Here is a 20311-nt window from a genome sequence, read left to right on the forward strand (position 1 = left end):
ACGGTTCGGGTTGAAACAGTTCAGGTTGTAAACGGTTCGGGTTGAAATAGTTCGGGTTGTAAACGGTTCGGGTTGATACAGTTCGAGTTGTGAACGGGTTTTTCCCGGGTCGAAACGGTTCGGGTTGAAACAAAACGGGTCATTAACGGTTTTTGGGTCCATTCGGTTCGGGTAGGAACGGTTCGGGTTGACGCGTGGCGGTTTGTTATCGGGTATCGGGTCTTAATCGGGTTAATTTTTTCGAGACGGTTCGGGTTGAATATTATCGGTTCGGTTTAGTTTCGGGTTCCAATTAACGGGTTATTAACGGTTCGGGTTCTTAACGATACGGATTAACCCAGCGGGTTCAACGGTTCGGGTTGAGAATTGACAGCCCTAATTGTAATCTTTTGTTTAGTATAGGAAGTGGGCCCGAGTGGCGATTACGGTGCGGGACTGTACGAGTCTACCAGAGCCCGTCATTCCGTTGATCAATCAAGTTAGGCTTTGCTGGTTGGAAATGATTTCAAGTTTAGTTTCCATACCCACACTAAATAAAAAACACTATCTTAACCATCCCCACGTTCACTTTCTTTTGTACTTTTCATTAAACAATCATTTACTTTCTCTCATTCCTTATAAAAATATATAACAATGATTTTTTTTCTTACACGCATACACAATTTCTTAATACTGTTCTTTTCATATAACAAAAAACATTTTGTTGAACAGAGAGAATAAAAATTTGACGTCTCAAAGGACAATTAGAGCCGAGAGATGTTGGATGTGGCTTCTCCTTAGAAACTATAATGGTAGGTTGTTCCCCTTATAGCTTATCCTGAATTGCCAAAAGGAAAGTGGGAGAATAACCAAAAGAATTTATTGAAAATACAAAAGACATGACTAATGGTTCCATTGTTTTGTCAAGAGAAAGTTAATGCACCCGGCTATCGAGTGGTTTTTAACTCATTGCGGATAAAACTCAACATTAGAACCTATAACGACTGGTGTTCCAGTTATAGCTTACCCTAATTATTAGACCAACCAACCAACAAATGTTATGCTTCTTGTAAATGTGTTCAAGGTGGGAGTAAGGATGAGTAAGAAAAATGATGGTGAGCTAATTCAGAAAGAGGAGATTGAAAGATGCACGTATTATGGAGGTGACCACGTGACCAGTGGCTTTAGCTATGAAGGAACGCACTATTTGTGGGAAGAGGTAGCTAAGAAACCTACATTAAGTGGTGCTCTTCTAATATGAATTATTGGCAGTTACAAACCAGTCAAAAACCTTTTCTCTTCTCTAAGGAAAAAACCCTTCAAACACTTCAAACCCTAGCGGCGACCACCTGCTTACTGGTGGCCGAAAGCTTAACGGCAGCCAGATATCTTGCGTGCCACCGCCGTAGTTATAGTTAATTAGTTGTTTCACCGGCGACGAAGAAGAAGAGGTGAACAAGTTCTCGTCTTCGGAAATTTCAACTCCTCTTAGTATGGTTCTCTCTCGCCGGTAGTTGTAAGAGTAGTTGGTGGTTCATCGGGTCCATATCTACCATACTCAATTTCGCCATCATCGTTTTGGGAGTTACTTTGGCCAGATTTTCAACTCTAGGCGCCTATCTGACCACTTCCCCAAACGTCGCCACCAAAATCGAGTGGTAAAGGTAAAATTTTAGGGGTTCAGGTTTCGTTTGGGTTAGGAATCGTCTTCTTTGAGTTGTGATCGGGTTAGTGTTTGGCCTATTTAATCCCAAAGCTCTTTAGAACGCCGATGCCGCCTCGTATTGTCGAACCACCTCGATCTTGACGTTAAAGGTAAAGGTAAAGTTCTAATTGAGGGTCTCAATTTTGGGTTTTTTAATTAGGCCATTTGTCTGTTGTGATTTTAGTTTTTGAATCCCGTAGTTTTTCTCTTGGTGTTGGTTTTGAGTTTTGGCTTGATTTTGTGATTATGTTGTGTTTTTATAGGCTAATGTGGGTAGTAAGTTTCTGGTTTCTCTTCAAGTTTGTTGGTAAGTTTCCTTTTGTGATTATTGGTTGTGGTTGTCAAATGTGGTTCATAATTGTTGTTCGAAGGTGGTTTAAAGGTGATGAATATTTGGATTTTGGTTACATGTTTGCTAAGGTAAAGCTCGATGGTGTCATCTCCTCTTCCGAGGTTGGGAGTTTAACTGTTGGAGGTTATGTTGTGATGTATGGTTTGGAGGGCTTCGTCTTATGTACCTGTAGTGTTGGAGGTTTTTGAGTTAGTTTGGATGAGGAAAGCAGAAGTTGGTATTAGGATGGGTCATTGTGCTATGGTCTTGGGTTTTAATTGGTTATGGAGGTTAACCGTTGTTAGTCTTCTTTTTAGGTTAGCGTTAAGATTTAGTCTAGACGCTTTCAAAATCCAAAATTTGAACGCTGCTCCTTATTTTTTGGGGCCTCATAGCATGCTACTCAAGTCATATTTTGTGACTCTAGACGTCTGTGTGCAATTCACAAGGTCTATTAATCAAGTCCATAGCTTTGTCTCGCTTTATTTGCTTTTTTTTATCTCCCAATTTCTGCAGATTTGTAAGAGAGCATCTTAGTGGTAAGCAACCCAATGTTACCACCATCTTCTATAAGGGAATCTCAACCACAAAGGGTCTTGGCACGATAACGCCACAATGGTGGTGTAAACAAGGTAGTTGCAACAATCATGGGCCGACAAAGGAAGAGCCAACTACTTACCTGCCTATAAGGATTATAACCGTAGTAGTTTGTTTTGTAATGTGTGAAATGGTCTATAAAGACCTAGTACTTTAGTTTGTAGTTTGTAAACTTTTATTTGGTGGCTTTTGTGACATAATTTTTAACCCGTCACTATTGGGTTGTCGTTCATAATACAAATTTTTATAGTATCACATTAGTGCATGAATTCTCTAGAAATTAATGTACTTTCAAGGAATAATTGATTGATACTTTTAAAGACAAATACATACATTGCTAACAAACTAAACAAATAAAACACACTATTGTGCTACAGTTTAGATTTATCTTCGATGACTATGTGTATAACATTTTCTTGTAGTACTTGACTACACTTAAATCCATCAAAAGCATATTTGGAATTTGATAAAAGTAAACCAAAATATGATGATTATTATGTGGCACAACTTGCTATTATTTAGAAACAATTTCTTATTTATAGGGAATTCAAACAATAACAAGTTCAATTAATGTCCCAAAGGACAACCAGAACCAAGAGATGCTTCTCCTTTCAAAAGCCCTCCAAATAATTCAGCTGGATCATAATAGATCTCCACATCCTCTACACGTAGAGATTCATCTACCTACGTACACATCATAAATACATAATCATATATCAATAATGACCAAAATTAATACGAGTAATTGAATATATAAAAAAAAATTAAGATTGATTTCAGTGTAATTCATACAACGAAATTATACATGCCACTAGTGTTTGATCATGGACGTACAAATGCATGGAAATTGTTTTTTTTAAGTATCACTTATAAAATTTGTGTATATATAATTGTATAATTACATAGTATATTGCTTAATTTTTTCTACCGGCCCCCCTCGTGAAAGTGTTCAAGATCCGCCCATGATTAAGAGTACTCTATAAAGATTGAAAGAACGATAGACCGGAGAGTAATATTGATACCTTAAGAATGGCAAGACCATAAAACTGGAGCATATGACCGGTAGGAGCATGAGCTTTGAAAGGGCCTTCAAAGAAACCCCAATGCCTGAACTTGAAAGCAATACTTGGTGGTCCTGAATAAACACATATAACCTCCCATGCAAAACCACGGGGAAATGCCGACCGGAATACTTGATGAGATGATTCAAAGCTTTCTTCATCAGCTTTGTAGTATTGGAAGTTGTTAGGTAATGAAGTCTTTAGCAATGCATTATAGCTTCCTATCTTAAGGGCTTCCTCTCCAGATAAACCTTCCCTACCTACGTAACGTAACGTAACGTAGTATATTCACAAGTTTATTTATAGCTTTAGCTTTACAATATCATTCCTTCAATTATAAATAAATGATAAATAACCTTAAATTAGACAAATAGAGTCAAAAAATAAGCAATAATAATTAATGTCGAATTAATTAGTAGCTCTGGCCTATTTGTAAAATAAGACAACCAATAAATGTTATCAATTGACAAAACAAAACAAAAAATATATTTACTAGTTTTTGGTCGCAAACAAATAGAGGGAAAGTGTGCATATATATAATCCTTACATGATTAGTTGTTGTTTTTTTTGGTTCTACTATATTACGGGGAGTTCCCGGTTTCCACCGTATTCGGCGAGTGCACTAATTTTTTGCGGGAGTTTTCATGGATATTTCGATGGGCAGTATTTCAGTTGAGATTTTTTCCATACCCAAGGCTCGAAATCGAGACCTTGGTTAAGGAGCAAGAGGCCCTTAACTTGGTTATGATTAGTTGTTTGATTGTAATGAAATGGGGTGGTTAATGAATTTCACACTTAGGAATTGAAGTTCCTCTTGAACATGAGAAGTGACTTAACTTACAATTAACCCTCTCTTATAATAGTAAGTCACAATTTTCATATCAAGTCTCGTAAAATACCAACGTTTGAGTGTCAACCAAACACTATCAAACTACTACCTCCGTTTCAAAATGATATTTACAATTTCCGTTTTAGTATGTTTCATAATGTTTTTTACACTTTGCCTTATTCTATTTTGGACATGAAAATTTACTATCATACCCTTCCCATCCCACAAGATTTACAATTTCTCACCCACTTTCTCTCACTTCATTCATTTTTTTTTACACGCACTCACATTTTTGCACATTTCTCTTACTTTATCCATATTCTATTATATTCAACCAGCTTTTTCACTTTTGCCTTAGTCCCTCTGTATTTTATTAGGAGACACACTTACCATTTCCAGCTGTATTTTATTAGAGGCCACACTTCCATTTTTAGTACTCCCTCCGTCACAGATTAGTTGTTACACTTACCTTTGCACAAAGTTTAAGGTGATAAGTGTTGTTTGGTTATCAATTGTTATTTTATTGAAAAAGTAGATGTGATAGGAGTTAATGGGTATTTTTTTAATTGAATGAGAGATGGTGTGGGGACAAAAATAAATTTAGTGGGAAGAGAGAGACAATATAATAATTGTTGGGTCATTCCTTATTTAGAAGTGTAACAACTAATTTGGGACGGACAAAAAAGGAAAGTGTAACAACTAATCTGGGACAGAGGGAGTATTTTTTTCTACCCCGCCATCTAATTAAATAATATATCTAATTTACCTTATGATACACCACCCCATTAAACAATTAATTTCAAAACCGCCCATCCCTCTAAAATTTAATAGTCCCCGCTTGTTTTACTTGATTAAAATATTCACCTCTACCCCACTTGCTTTATTATTTTATTTCATTCAACTATTCTTCCTTAATATCCGTGCCCGGCCATATATGACTCCTATTTAAATACAGATGGAGTAATACGTGTGCACGTAATAATCGTAAAGATCTTTTTGAAACAGAGGTAGTATTTTCTTTAAAAGGTAATTATTTTTACATAAAATATAACTTTCAATTGCAAGTTAATATCCATTTGCACCAATCAAGCATGCACTTAAATTATTTAATTTTCTACATCTTATTATAGACATTTGATCGCCTCGTCTCACCCTAAAAACCAACTATTCTGTTTCAAAATGATTTTTACGGTTACTATTTGCACAAATATTAAGATAAAATAAACTATTTAGTTCAGCTATATTCAGTTATAAAGAATGGGATCATCATTTTTTCATATATATTTCTATTCTTGATATTGAAATTATTATCATTATCTAAACTATATATTAAAAGGAGTCTATATTCGTTCCAACATGGTTCGAGTAAGGTTTGAACCTATGGCCTTGAGTTTAAACAATAAAGTTTTTACCACTAAACTATTACGTGTTTTATGTAACGGAGAAAAAGTAATACTTCAACCGTTCCTGAAATATAGCACCATTTATTTTTTACAATCTTTACACTATGACTTTGGCCATTTTTCGTGATTCTTATATAAGGAAATTTTAGTCATATGGGGTCATGTTAGATCATATCGACATATATTTTCTAAATATTAATTTTTTATAATTTTTACTTGCATACGATTTGAGATATTAAGAGTCAAAGTAATTGTTAGAGGAGTAAAAGTCAATCATGGTGCGATATTTTCGGAACGGATGAAGTATAAGTAAATGTGAATGTTGTTAATGTAGTAATTCGGGGCATCACCCAGGCCCAAAAAGCTAGTTATTACTTATAAGGGGTATATTACTACTATTTCTTTCTTTCTTTCTTTATTTATTTATTATTATTCTGTTAAGTACAACCAATTAAAATTCAGAATAACATCGCCTTACTGAGTAAGGATATGTAATGACATAGACAATATTAGTGGACAACCTACAAGGCTACAATCCACATGACAACCTAGCTAACATGATGCAACATTTTATGGGATTCATTTTAAGGTTGTTGGAGATGACATTTTAATTAATACTAATAGTTTAATACAGTACGGTACTATGATTATTTCCACAGTTTTTTTTTTAAGGAATCATGTGCTTAAGATATTAAGCTGTCGGTAACTCCGTAAGACTTTAATTTGATATTGCTGTTTCAATTTAATTAGTGATCTATGCATATTTATTTGACAGATTCACGTACGACTCGCTTGCTAGCCGATTATAAATGGTATTAATAAAAATGAATTTATATGATGTATGCAAAATTTAAGAGAAAGTGGGTGAAAAATTATGTGCAAAAAAGGTGAGTAAGTGCAAAATAAATAAATAAATTAAGAGAAAGTGGGTGAAAAATTATAAATATTATGGGGTAAGAAAAGTAAGTGGTAAATTTTCATGTCAAAAAATAAATAAAGCAATTATAATATTATTTTTTTTGGTATTAATTAGCACCTGATTCACCCTTAGGGCTAATTCGGATTCGGGGCAAGGTCTGGGTGGATAGGTTCCAGTCCCCTCCCAATTGTTATTACGGGATATCAAACACAGGTTCTCCCTACCAAGTTCAGCCTCAATCACCACTAAACCAACATGCAATTATAAAGTATTATAAAACGGAATAAAAAAAAAATGTAAAAGTCATTTTAAAACGGAAATAGGCCTAAATATAATTTTACATCCAGTAATTATTAGACGGTCCGCTAAAAAAGCTAGTTGATACATATATAGTTCGTACTACGTATTATATTTCATAACAAAAATGATAAAAAAAAAAAAAAAAAAGTAGGAAAAGAGTCAAAAAGGGCCATCTTATAGTGAAATTACTTATATTTTACAATTAAAAAAAAAAATTCCTTATGTCACAACGAAAATGAAAGGATCACTTGAGTCAAATGCAATAATGATAATATAAAATAATAATAATTACCATTAACAAAGAGCTTGAACTTTTGAGGATTTATGGTGTGAAAATCTTGCAAACGAGGTTTGTGAGAAAGCTCCATCTCCCATGACTTGATTGCATTTTGAACCGTCTCTTCTAATGACCCTTTTGCCCATTCCTGTCTCACATACAAATATACAATTAATCTCTTTGATTAATTAACAAAACCATATAATTAACAAATTATTAAATATATATACAACCTCTACTAGTTAATTTGTAGGGTAATAAAAAGGGCTAACCTTTGTCCTGCCTTGTTCAAAGAGTTTGTTGACATCATCATACGTTGGTGGAGCACCATGCCTCCAAACTATATTATCGTTCTTTGCATCTTCATGCAAGAAAGACCTATACTTATCTATCTTCACCGTTTGATTCATATCTTTTGATTCCATGCTTTTTAGCTTTTCTGATATTTTGTGTGCTTTCTGTAAGTTGTGAATTGTGATTGATGGTTTTAATTTATAGACGGCAATAACGTCACTGGTTTGGGATAAACATTAGACATTATAATCATATGGCTGGTCTAAATATCACGCAAGATATTATTATACTCCCTCCGTCCCGGAATATTTGAATCGATTTAAAGTGACGTATAGTGTAATGCAACGTATTCGTATTATTTAATCAGATGGTAGTTGATAGTGTGATTTTTTAATGTAGATAGTGAGAAATATGTCAACTCTTTAAAGGGGTAGTGTAAAATAACTCACTTTTTAATGTGTTTTTTTAGGTAGTAGGGATATAGGTGTGTCCATGGATAAATATAATATTAATAAAAGTTTATCATTTATAGAAACGATGTGTGTAATCTGGGAAGAATTTATATGGAAAACAGTGCGAGTATTCCGTGACACATTTTCCCGTCAAAAAATGTTGGTGCATTTAAAGAATGTCAATTGGCAAGCTTTGTTAGTAACATTATGAGGATGGTACTCCTGATTCAATATCCTTATCTAATTTACATTATTTACCCTTTGTGACTCTCTTTACACATTAAAAAACATATACTTCATCCGTTCCGAAAATAAAGCACCATTTGTTTTTACATTACGACTTTGATCATTTTTTATGATTTGTACGTAAGAAAATTTTACTCACATAAAGTCATGTTAGATTCGTATTGGTATATTTTCTAAATATTAATTTTTTATAATTTTTACTTGCACATGATTTGAGGTATTAAGAGTCAAAGTATCGCTTGGAGGAGTAAAAGTCAACCATGGTGCAATATTTCCGAAACGGATATAAATATATGGCTTCTCATATATAACCAGACTGTCAAACTGATACACAAAAAACAGTAATGAACACGATTAAGTTGTCATACTTCATAAGCCCATTCGTTATTTACGAAACCTTATACTAAGTTCGAATCAAACTAGATCAAATTAAACCAGACTTTCCCCTTAAAAAAAAAAAATTAAGGCAGACTAGAGATTTTCGGCTAGACTAAACTGGAAGAGGGTCGAACAAATTGGGAGAAGAGGCAGTCTACAAGATCATGCGCATAGAATCTACCCGTGAAGGCGTGAATGTTGGTTACAAGATCAACCAAAGTTTTAAGATATTTTCAATCACGTTTTCCTCTGGCAACACCAAGAACGTACCGGTTCAGTTGCTGACCAAAAACCTTGGTAGAAAACGATTCTACGACATGCTGACGGGCTTCCACACCCATACTTTCTGCTAATTTAGGATCTTGAATGAGTTTACTCATAGCCAAGGAGAACTCCTCTGGAGTAGGCTCACAAAGAAATCCTGTGACTTGGTGCTTAATAGTCTCTGTTGGTCCTCCGCTGTTACACGCAATGACTGGTTTGTAGGCTGCCATCGCCTCCAAAGGTACAATGCCAAAGTGCTCATCCTAAATTTATTTATTTACACATTAGGCTGAAATTGAGCAAATCTCCAATTCATTTGGTAAAGCAAACATACCTGTGGAGTATAAAGGACACAGTGACATTGGGAAAGAAGTGTGTTTCTTTCGCTAGTGGAGCAAGATGTCACAAAATCAACTCGATCTGCCACTCCTTCCCTTTGCGCTAAGAATTTGAGTTCCTCCAAGTATTCCACATTTTCCCTCAGCCTTTTATCGTAACCCCCTGAAACAAAACAAATGTATAAACCTCACTGTCACATGCAATCATAAAACAAATAATCCAAGTACAACCAGTGGTCTTCTGATGCAGAGAAATTAAATAAATTGTATTTGTATAACAAATTAACAAAAGTGTAATTTAACGGGAGCAGGAGCGCGATGAAAGGCTGACAAGATTGGTATAAAAATAGGCACAAACCAAAATAACTGAACATGTATAAATGATACATCCACAAAAAGAAACTACCTCGAGTAGCCAATAACATGTGCCATAAGAAATCCGGAACCATAAAATCCTAAATCAAATCCATCAAGACCGAAAACAGAGAAGTAGATAACTTGTAAAGCAGTACTATTAATCATACGAAAGTTAGTCCTAAATGAATCTTCCTCCATTAGAACTCCCCAGCCAGTCCAAAGTCCCTAATCAAATTGATAAGGAAACACGAAAAATAGCTGCTCCAAAAGACTGCATTGGCAAAACCTCCCCCTATATTGCTTTCCCCCAACCCAGAAAGAAGACATATTGCCCTCCTCCCAGAAGAATCGGTTCTAAAGAAATAGGGAGTTCAGCAGAGAATGTAACATTGTAACGGCATCGGGAAACTAAGGCTCAGCTAGGAATCCCACTCCATAAAGATTGAACATCTTAAAATGTTTGTTAATCATCGCAAAAATTTCCACTAATCTGCTTGTGAATTCTTCTGATTTCAGAACTTTTGATGGCTTGTGCCATATTATTGAGTCAAGTTGTCCTCAAGAGTCGAAGTTTTGGTCTCAATAATAAATTAAACTTATTCAAGACTCCTCGGTCCACGTTGAACTACAAGGTCCTGCCTTTAGCCTGTGCAAAGCTGAAGATCAACAGTATACCCAACTTCACTTGTGAGCTGTGACATAAGGTTTCTGCCCAAACAATACCTCATTGCCAACTGTCAAGCACTACTAGATACTGGAAAGCAACCGAGCATATCAGAGCCTCACAAATCATAATATTGAAATTTAGGTCAGGACTTGGCCACAAAAGTACAAAACCATAAATTCACTCAGAAGCAACAAAATATCACAATAAATAATGCAATAATCTCTTCTCCTTGTGTGCTCAGGGCCAACATACTTGCTCTTTAAGAGTTCCAACCCTTAAAATGGGGTAAACCGTAAACAGCAAATACACTTCTTACCCCCAAACAATCTCCTTCAGTTAGGCAAAAACATCATATGCCTATTGTGAGGAACTAATGTCAGACATGGGTGCGTGTCCAAGATTCCAAGTTTCAGAGTCAGCTTATTTTATGTAAAAACTTCATATTTTTGGTCAAATATGAAGTGTCCATAGTCCAAAACCAAACTAAGGTGAAGAGCCTGAGTAACATAGGTCCAGGTAATTTTAAGCTTCAAGGGAGCCATGTACTTCTAAACAATGAACCAGGAAAGAGAAGGATATTGATGGGGGGGGGGGGGGGGTCAGGTTTAGAAATATTTTATGCCAAATTGTTGAAGCTAATCTGCATCTCCAAATTTATTGAAAGAATGTACAGAGAAATCAAAAGTAAACATGAGTGCAACTTCCACGAAAATGACTCAGCAACATAAAAGGCTCAAAGATAGAAACTTACCAAAGAAACAACCCCCCCACCCCCCCCCCCCCCCCCCCCCCCCCCACCCGCTGTTTCGTTTCAGGTATTCTCCCAAAAATACACAACTTATCTCGACTCCTATGATCAAAGACAAGAAAAGAACTAATCCATGGGAACAATTTCCATAGGGCAAGCATGAAAAGCAATGCTCCAATATCATCACAAAGAACCCACCTCCGATTTGCTTATTCCATTTAAGTAGACTTCAATTCATCATAAGAAGAGCCAAGCAAATAGAATTAATCACTGACAAGTGTTGACAAAAGGCAAAAAGGTATAAAAGGAAACCTAACAATTTAGGGTAAATTTGAAAAAAACAACAAAACACATTCTGATTCGTAATACATCTACAAGGTACATCAAGAACCAACTCCAAAAACACCTACCAATCCACAGTAATCCTAGCCAATTAACTACTGCACAGAGTTAATAAAAATGTGAGCAAGGGGGGAAAGATAAAATTAAGGTTCAATGACAATACCTGCAATAGTCAGGGTTACATCATTTGCATTATTGCCGTCAAGGGCGAGAAGCCTGGCAAATGCTGAAATTGCCAAACCAATATTCTTCTTTCGCTCGAAGCGGTTGATTGACAGAAAGTTCATTCTACACAGCAGTAAAATGACAAGTCAGATATAAACCTAGGTCCAGAACTGAGATATAAAGCCAAGAAAAATCCTAGACAAAGCTATTTAAGATATGCCTAGAACTAGAAAATACCAAGTGTGTGCAAGCATGTTCGTTACTTAGATGCATGTGGTTGACCAAACTGGTCGAGATTAACTGCTGGGTACAGAACTGAAGGTTGAACTCCACCAGCTTCTAGATGCTTAAAAGTCCTCGCAAAAGTTGATGCAGTAAACTTACTGTTTACCAAGACAAGATCCGCCATCCCTGTAAATATAAAGAAGAGAGATATTAGCGAGAAGTTGAGAACAGTTAAAAAACCGTGAGAATAATGAAATAAAGAAAAATGCAAAGACTTACCAGTTGTCCTTTCTTCAATAAAATCTATAGGCATTCGGTATATTTTCCTAAGTAAAGTAGTATGTTTAGCCAGAAGAAGATCCGGAAAATGACAATAAAAGACAACCTGCATAAACAGCAAGAAAATTGAAATGTTAAAAGAGTATAATCCGCAAAACATCGAAACAGAACAAGAACACACTATCTTTATCATAAAGGAGGTGCGAGCATTTACCTTTATTGATTTTTTAAGCTTCAATACTGGAATCACAATGGAGACTTGGTCGGCCAATATAACATCAAATGATGGCCACATGAGCAGAACACAAAGTGCAACAAAAAGACATCGGAGATAAGCGCAGACAGCATGGAGCCGATAAAAAATATGCCGTGGTAAGAAATCTCCATACACAGTGACGGGAAAGACACCTGGATAGATTATGGAATAGAAAGACATCAAAAATCATTCACTGAGTGAGTATATCATGGAGTGAAAAAACCATCAATATTCAGCAACAAACTCTACTTCATGAATGTCACTATTTTCCATGCCATTTGAAAACATTTTTTGTTATTTTTTTGTTGTTCCGTTGCAATTGTTGAAGTTCATCTCATCAACGATCAACCAGAACTAGCAAAAGATGCATGTGTAAACCCACGAGAAAATGACAATAAACAGCAGATAGTGTTAAAGTCCTCTTTGTTTGAGAATACTCAAGTAATTATGACTACTTCAAAGCTTGAAATCTCACAGTGGTGATATCGATTCGACTGCAAAACGGTTTCCAGCTTAACGCGGGACAGTTGTTTAAGAGACATAACGGGCGAGTACTTTGTGCTAAACAGCAGATAGTATTAAAGTCCTCTTTGTTTGAGAATACTCAAGTAATTATGACTACTTCAAAGCTTGAAATCTCACGGTGGTGATATAGATTTGACTGCAAAACGGTTTCCAACTTAACGCGGGGCAGTTGTTTAAGAGACATAACGGACGAGTACTTTGTGCTACTTTAAAATGTTTATGTTTATGCACCACCAGTCATTTAGATAAGGGATTCTTATCCAAACATAAAAACTAAACAATAACCGCACAAGCTAATCTATAAATGCATTAAAACAGAAGATGAGTGCACCCACAGTAATACATCGTCCCCACAAGTCCAATGAGAATTTGTGACCTCCTTAGTCCCAATAGAGGAATATAACTCCTTGTCTCCTTTCATTCTGAAAACTCGAAACACACAAATTTCAGAAGATGTAGCGAAGCACTTATGCAAAGGACTTAATCTTCTCAAGGACATTAGGTTTCTCAAAGTAACTGCAAATAAAGAAAAAAGTGACGTGCTAATTTTGCAAGTGATGAAATACCCCCTACTAGAGAAAATATCAGTTGGAGTCCCTTCCCACAAACACAAGTACCGATTGCCCGAATATGAATTAATCTCCAAATATTTAATAAACTCATAAGCATATCAAAATCCTGCCTAAGGCATTCTCCTAAAACGGAATTCCAAGACAATGCAGCACCTTCATCCATCTTTATAAAGAACTCCAACATGGAAGCACTATTATGTAAAGCAAAAAAGTGGAAGTTGGTGAAGGGAAAGGAATAAACCAAGCTGCTAAAAACAATGATCTTATTTTCGATTGGAAATTTGTATCTGACTAAGAAAAGATGTAAGAAAGGGAGGGACATATATTTGCAAAGATAAGAGTAGGAGGCTTGTACATCACAAACTCCCTCATTGTAAGGCCTATTAACCATGCCCCACACAACAAAGAGAGACTTCCTAATTCCCATCTTTTCCGTACCTTGTAAGCCTATCATAGTGTCGAACCACGCCGTGAAGAAAAGGAAATGAAGAAAAATGCTATACACAGACTAGATATTTAGCTTAATACTACCTCAAAAAAGTAGCTCTCTTCCACTAAATTGAATCTCCATGAAACCTTCTCAAGAAAAGGATATCAAGAAGAGAGTTTTTAAGTTATACTACCAACAAAATATTAGGATACGTCACAGGAAAGCTCTTAATCACATACTTAGCGGATGAAGCATCAGGATTGAGACACACGATAGGTCCTTAAACATTATATTAAAGTAGTTATATGTTCCTAACACACCTCGATAATCTGGAGTATACTGAATACACTAGCAAAAAACATACTATTATCAATAAAATGAAACTAACTCATCCTGCATCACCTACTAGCCTACCTAAGAACATTTTTTTTTAAAATCCAAACCTTAGCGAGTACGTCACAAGACCGCCATACGCATAAGACAGCTGATGTCATCATTAAAAATAAATATAACTATGTAATGACAAAGTGTACTATTTGATTAGAATGTATAACTATTTGATTGATAAGTATTGAACATAACTATTTGATCACAATAACTAATATCTAAAAAGAAAAATATCTAAAACTATAAAGAACCCGAAGAAGGCTTCCGGCCAAAGAAAATCTAGTCAAAATTTTCCAACACAACACCTATTTGTAGGCATAAAAGCACCCTACTACAACTTTTTGTGCCTTTTTCACCTTCTAAACATCAAATATCATCCTTGTAATGACCTAACATTGTATACGGGGAAGCCCAATGAATCCTTTATCAAATAAATAATCCCGAGGAATCAACCAAACAAACAAAGAAACAAATACAAGGATGCTCTAGAAGTTAGTAAGCTCCCCCAACTCCTGCTGATGAGGGTTCCTCCTATTATGGAACTTCCAAGTACCCCACAATGACGAAATAGGAGTATGATAAACAGCGAACAAACTTATAAAGAGAGGGGAAAAAGATATTATAAGTCTACTCCCCTGCCCAAGAGATTCTCCAATAAAGAACAGTGATGAAACATTTGAAAATGAACAAAGCCTGGTAAAGATTTAAACTGTCAACAACTCAACATCTCATGAGGCAAAATTTACAAGTCTTGTAATCTGGTCTTACAACAAATGCAAAAGAGAAAACTCATAGACCAAAATTTTCTAGCATTCAGAGACTGCTGCTTAGAAGTAACAGGTAAAAAAAAAAAAAAAAATAGTTCAAACATTTAAAAACAACTCCATGTTCAAACCTCGTGAAACATTATAAAGAAAATCTTTCTCCACCATATCCCACCACTACAAATAAAAGATAGAATCATAGAAATAAGCCCATCAGGGACTTACCATCCTCCCTGCTAAAAGGATAATTACGGATCTACTCTTCCTCAAAGAGCCTCGCTAACAGAGCACTATCTTGCCTAAAATGTGACCCCTCAATACCATCCAAAAATTAGTCCCTCCTCAATGTTCTCACTAGAGATATCTTCATTGACCTCTACAATAATGGCATACTGGTTGCCATTTTGCCTCCTGTAAATCACGCTACTGAAAAGCGTAGACTACCCATCCTTGGCCAATTTCACCCTCACCTTTAATGTCACACTCTTCACTTTCAAACGGTTCTCTAAAGAATTCTCATACAGTCATATGTAAACATTTCTTCTCGATCTTCTATATCTAATCTAAAGAAACTTTGTAGTCTGTACACCATACCCAAAAGACCAAGATCTGTAATCTCCCCGAAGTCTCCGCTCTCTTCGCCCCCCCCCCCCCCCCGAATGTTCTGTCTTGCACCAACTCTTGATCAAGTTACCTTTTTCTTAGAATTTTGGTGATTGTAACAATGTTAAGAGGAACTTGGGTTTGTCTGCATAGTAGGAAACTATTTAAGTACATATCTACCGGTCTTCTGTGGAAGAAGCACGGAAATAATATGATGTATAATACTCTCTACTATGCATAGCTATAGCTAGAATTTCTTAAAGGAAGCTTTTACTATATAATTATTTTTTATTGAGTAATTTATCAACCGTCGCTCCCAGTATTCACAGTCAATATATTTGCAAGCCATTCTTGTTATAAATTACTTTCTTCTGGGAAGGGGGGTCATTAAGGGTGAATTCTGGCACATGGCTATCAGATTTTGACTCTTGATTCACCTGCCATAATCTGACAATTCACATGAGCATGTGTCCTAGAACAGGATCTTGCAAATATAATATTTGTATAAAACCTGAAAAAGGAACTAACACCCATCTCATATACTGTATAAGTCCTACTACCATAGATATGTGTTTATTGATACATGATTAATCCTAAACATTCTCTAGAAACCAGTACTAAGCAAATAAACCTTGGAATCATATTTTTTATTGCACATTGGAGAAATGCTTTAAATATGACCAAAAAAAATAGTGGATGTCCTCACCGCTAACAGTCTCTTCAAAACATCGGTTCTTGTCATGATGTGATGTGAAAATATGCACACTGTGCCCGATGGATGCTAGTTCCATTGCAGCATCAACAATCAATCTCTCCGCACCCCCTGCAAAATACAAGAAGTTTCTGCTATCTACCGTAAGTAAAGCATGTTTACAAAAGCAGCTACTTTCATAATGCAGCATAAATAAAGTGTGTCATGGAAACAATGCCAAGAAAGGGAACCAACAAAAGGATGACAAAAAATTAATTCAAGTGATTTTGAGATAAGGTAAAGTTATCATGTTATGGAGAAATTCTCTGCTACTCTCACCATCATATGTGTTTCAACTCCATTCCATAGCTTGAATACATATATTGGGAGGTGGGTGCAACCGTGCAACTCAGTCAATATTGATCACTCTTACAACGCTATCAATCTAGAAAGTAGTGGTACCCCAACAAAACAAGTGAAGATACAGATAAACATATAAAGCTTCTTGCTTAAAAATAAAACCTTCATTTCCCAACTAAAGCTGCAATTTGAGTTTTCTATTCCTTTGCAATAATACCTCATATAGGGATGACGACGAGCAAAGTTAAACAAAACAGGCCCGTTTCACTTCACAGGTTATATATCTATTTACATAATTAACACCAAATTTTAGACAAGTTTAGTCCCTAACAGGCTTGGATACAAAGGCAACTGGAATGGCACGAGAAAGCATAGCAACTACCATCCTCAAAGAAACAGTAAACGATAAGTTTCAGGAAACCTTGCAACCACTAGCAATTAAAACAACAAAATAGAACTTAATCTGGCATTACTGCCACTGTCCCACAACTTTATTATCCTGAAAAGCTTCAAACATTCCTACGTCATCTTTAATAAAACCCAAAGTATAAAAAAGATCAAGGCCCCCTAAGGAGGTCTTGCTGCGCCTGCACTTATGCATGACTTGGGTACGCCTCGGTTTAAGTGAGGCGTACTTCAAAAAAAAATTAATTAATTGGTGTAAAAAACAATTGTCTGCCTTGGATTCCCCTTAGCGCATCATTTCGATATCGCCCAGCCTAGTCCAATAAAAGCCCTTGGCCCTTGGAGCCTGTAAGCACCGTTATACACAATGATAAAACCTTGATTTGAGCATTGCCAGCTGTAGTACGATGTTAGTTTAAGGAAATACAAAATGCTCCAAGGCATAAAACATTGCTGCTGCCAAGGCATGAGGTGGAAAGCAAAGGCGCACACATCATGGAAATGAGGCGCATCATTTTGCAAAAGGCCTTTGTGTTGTTTCTAAGAAGCCGAGAATTTTGAAGTGGGAGCAAGGGAATTAGGAAAGAACTAGACACCAGAGGAGGGGGTAGGAGGTGCCTTAAGTGCATCTCACTGCCCTTGCTACCCCAAGCTATGCTTGAGGCGATGAGGCTAGTGCCTTGCACATACACACACACCCAAGGAACAATTTTTAAACTCTAAACATACTATATTAGGGGTCACTTAGTGGAAGCCCAAAGTCGACAACATTAGACGAGTACCTTAAATTGAATTCTACATCAAAATTTCTCTCTACGGATTATTAGTACGTAATTGATAAACAACATGTTATTTAGGATACATCTAACAGTATTTTTATGTCTTCCATAAAATCATTATTAAACTCAGTGTGCGAACACATAAGATTTCTTGTATGCTTTATGCTCCTGTCTGGTGAGTATAAAATCACACACAAAACCACTTGCCAAAAGCCTTGGAAAGATCACTTAATTCAACTACAAAACACTACGGAGTAGCTTGCATTCTCCCTCCAAAAAAAAAAATTATAATTCGAAAGGTCTAACTCAGATGAAATACAGGATCTGGATTAAGTGGCTTCAATTTTACCATCTAATTCAAAAAGATACTCGCTTTAATCAAAATACACAAAATTCAGGTAAAAATTTATACTTTTTCCCATAAATTAAAACTATACAAAAAAAACAGACTTTATTTCACCATAATTTCATTGAAATTCAATGAATTATAAAATCATTCCAAAAAAACTCATTAAATTGACATATCATCCATGGTTTAAAAAAAAATACAACCAAAACTAATATTGGAAAAGAAAAATTAAGAAAAACAATTGGTAAATTACCTATTCCGAGATCTGGATGTATGATTGCTATCTTCAACTTAGAGCTTTCCTTCTTCGCCATTGTCGTCGTCGATCACAGAACTCAGGAGCCGAAAAAGGGTAGAGAAAGTGAGCGATTTTTTTCAATTAGGGATAAGATTAGTCCATAAAGTATTTCTTATTATAAATCGACAAGGGGTATTTTCGTCATTTTTGGCGCAACATAAACAACACGAAGTGTGTCTTCTTTTTTCTTAAACCCAACAATTCAGAAACCTCCTCCATAACAGACAGATTTGATTTGAAGAAGAGAAGAGAAGAGAGAGAAAATGACTGGAGAGGAGATATGCGGACCGCCGGGGAACAAGGTCTTCCGTCTTCTATCTTTCGCCGGTGCCGGAGGTATTTATCTATTTTTCCTTTGAGCCTTATATAACGGTTAGCATCGCCGGATTTGTGGAAAACGAAATCACACAATTTTTTTAGATTTTCCGATCGCATTCTTAAATAAATTTGATGGTGTTTATAATGGTAATTTGCTGTGGACAGTGATATGCACATTTGCAATCAACAAGTGGAGGGAAATTGAAGGCAGAAGAGTTGAAGAAAATGAGAAACAACAGAATCAACTCACTAATGATTCCCAGTCAAATGCAGTTCTGAAAGTTGTCAAATAATGTTATTTGTCCTACAGGATTTTACGATTCGTTTTTGGAGTTTGAGATTGTAGTTTATCTGTAAAATGGATTTCTCAATTGACAACTGTTTGAAATTTGTTTGAGAATTGTTGGAATTTTTGAAGATTTGTGACTACAATTTAATTCGGTTTATGCATTGTCGGATCGGGTTTGGTTTCGGATAAGATCAATTCGGTCAAACTACTCCTGATCGGGTATGGATTTGGGTCAGGTCCATTAGAGTATTGGGTATAATTCGATTTATGTTGATCGGATAGTGTTTGGTTCGGGTCAATTTCAATTTTGGTCATATCGTGCCAATTCACATCGGATCGTTTTTTGTCGAGTTAGAAAGCGATTTATAAATGGCATACATTTAATAATACTTCCTCCGTTCCGAAAATATCGCACCATTTGTCTTTTACACTATTCATCCTACGACTTTGGCCATTTTTTTGTGACTAGTTGTTGGACCGCGCGCATGAAATAAATTGCCAAAACGAAATTAGCAAATAAGTAGAGTGCTAAGGGGAAAAAATCCCGAAAAAAGGAGCTTAGCAAAAAAAAAAAAAAAAAAGAAGCTTAAAAAAGAATGGCAGTCTGAAACATCTTTTCTATAATGCAATCCTACTACACCCACTGCTTATTACAGAGTATTCATAAACAATAAAACTCAATGGAACTCATCAAAGAGAATACCCAACAACAACAGCACAAAAGACCGCAATAGTGACAACATATACAATCATACAATATATAACATGTGAGCAAACACTTAACTCTATCTAGTTAACTTCACTTGTTTCTGCAACAGGCAGGATGACTCTATGTGGTTAACTTCACTTGTTTCTGCAGCAGGCATGATGCACTCACTTAACTCTATGCAGTTAACTTCATTTGTTTCGTCACCTATGGATGTAGCATAATTTTCCAATCCATTAGGAAATCCAATTCGAACATTTGGTGACTCTTGTTAATATCGATTTAGACCTGACACCATAAAGAAAATTTAGCAATTAACACATACAGTTCAGCATAAAATAAGAATATAGTCATAGTGCACCAAGTTTAGGGTAATGGAACGTATGTAAAATTATAATTATAGCTATCACAAAGTCACCTATT

General features: G+C 35.8%; 2 protein-coding genes across 4 annotated transcripts; both read right to left on the minus strand.

Annotated features, from left to right (window-relative positions):
- Positions 1-2898: 2898 nt before the first annotated feature.
- LOC110794642 (pathogen-related protein) lies at positions 2899-7928 on the minus strand. Its single transcript, XM_021999612.2, has 4 exons — positions 7674-7928; positions 7417-7549; positions 3635-3933; positions 2899-3296 (listed from the first exon to the last, which is right to left on the minus strand). Exons 1-4 carry the CDS (start codon positions 7824-7826, stop codon positions 3180-3182), a joined length of 702 nt encoding a protein of 233 aa, XP_021855304.1. The 5' UTR covers positions 7827-7928; the 3' UTR covers positions 2899-3179.
- A 747-nt stretch (positions 7929-8675) lies between these two features.
- Positions 8676-18798, minus strand: LOC110794643 (uncharacterized). 3 transcript variants are annotated; one of them, XM_021999614.2, is made up of 8 exons: positions 18531-18798; positions 16400-16536; positions 12371-12564; positions 12157-12262; positions 11916-12063; positions 11651-11775; positions 9370-9536; positions 8676-9298 (listed from the first exon to the last, which is right to left on the minus strand). In XM_021999614.2, the coding sequence occupies exons 2-8, from the start codon at positions 16482-16484 to the stop codon at positions 9005-9007; spliced, it is 1119 nt and encodes a 372-aa protein (XP_021855306.1). In that variant the 5' UTR covers positions 16485-16536; positions 18531-18798; the 3' UTR covers positions 8676-9004. The 3 variants fall into 3 exon arrangements, with proteins under 3 accessions (XP_021855306.1, XP_021855305.1, XP_056684003.1); XM_021999613.2 differs by having other exon boundaries at positions 16400-16516; positions 18531-18796; XM_056828025.1 differs by lacking the exon at positions 18531-18798 and adding an exon at positions 13273-13359 and having other exon boundaries at positions 16400-16522.
- Between the last annotated feature and the right edge of the window lie 1513 nt (positions 18799-20311).

This window comes from Spinacia oleracea, chromosome 5 (assembly GCF_020520425.1).
Source record: "Spinacia oleracea cultivar Varoflay chromosome 5, BTI_SOV_V1, whole genome shotgun sequence".
NCBI lineage: Eukaryota > Viridiplantae > Streptophyta > Magnoliopsida > Caryophyllales > Amaranthaceae > Spinacia > Spinacia oleracea.

Excerpts from the sequence above, each read along its gene's own strand:
- LOC110794642 (XM_021999612.2), bottom strand. The coding sequence starts at position 7,826 with ATGGAATCAAAAGATATGAATCAAACGGTGAAGATAGATAAGTATAGG. Across the intron at positions 7,550-7,673 it reads TTGAACAAGGCAGGACAAAG|GAATGGGCAAAAGGGTCATT; the intron begins GTTAGCCCTTTT and ends TATGTGAGACAG. Across the intron at positions 3,297-3,634 it reads ATGGTCTTGCCATTCTTAAG|GTAGATGAATCTCTACGTGT; the intron begins GTATCAATATTA and ends ATGTGTACGTAG.
- LOC110794643 (XM_021999613.2), bottom strand. The coding sequence starts at position 18,591 with ATGGCGAAGAAGGAAAGCTCTAAGTTGAAGATAGCAATCATACATCCA. Across the intron at positions 12,565-16,399 it reads TTTTGAAGAGACTGTTAGCG|GTGTCTTTCCCGTCACTGTG; the intron begins GTGAGGACATCC and ends TAATCTATCCAG. Across the intron at positions 11,776-11,915 it reads GGTCAACCACATGCATCTAA|AATGAACTTTCTGTCAATCA; the intron begins GTAACGAACATG and ends ACTGCTGTGTAG.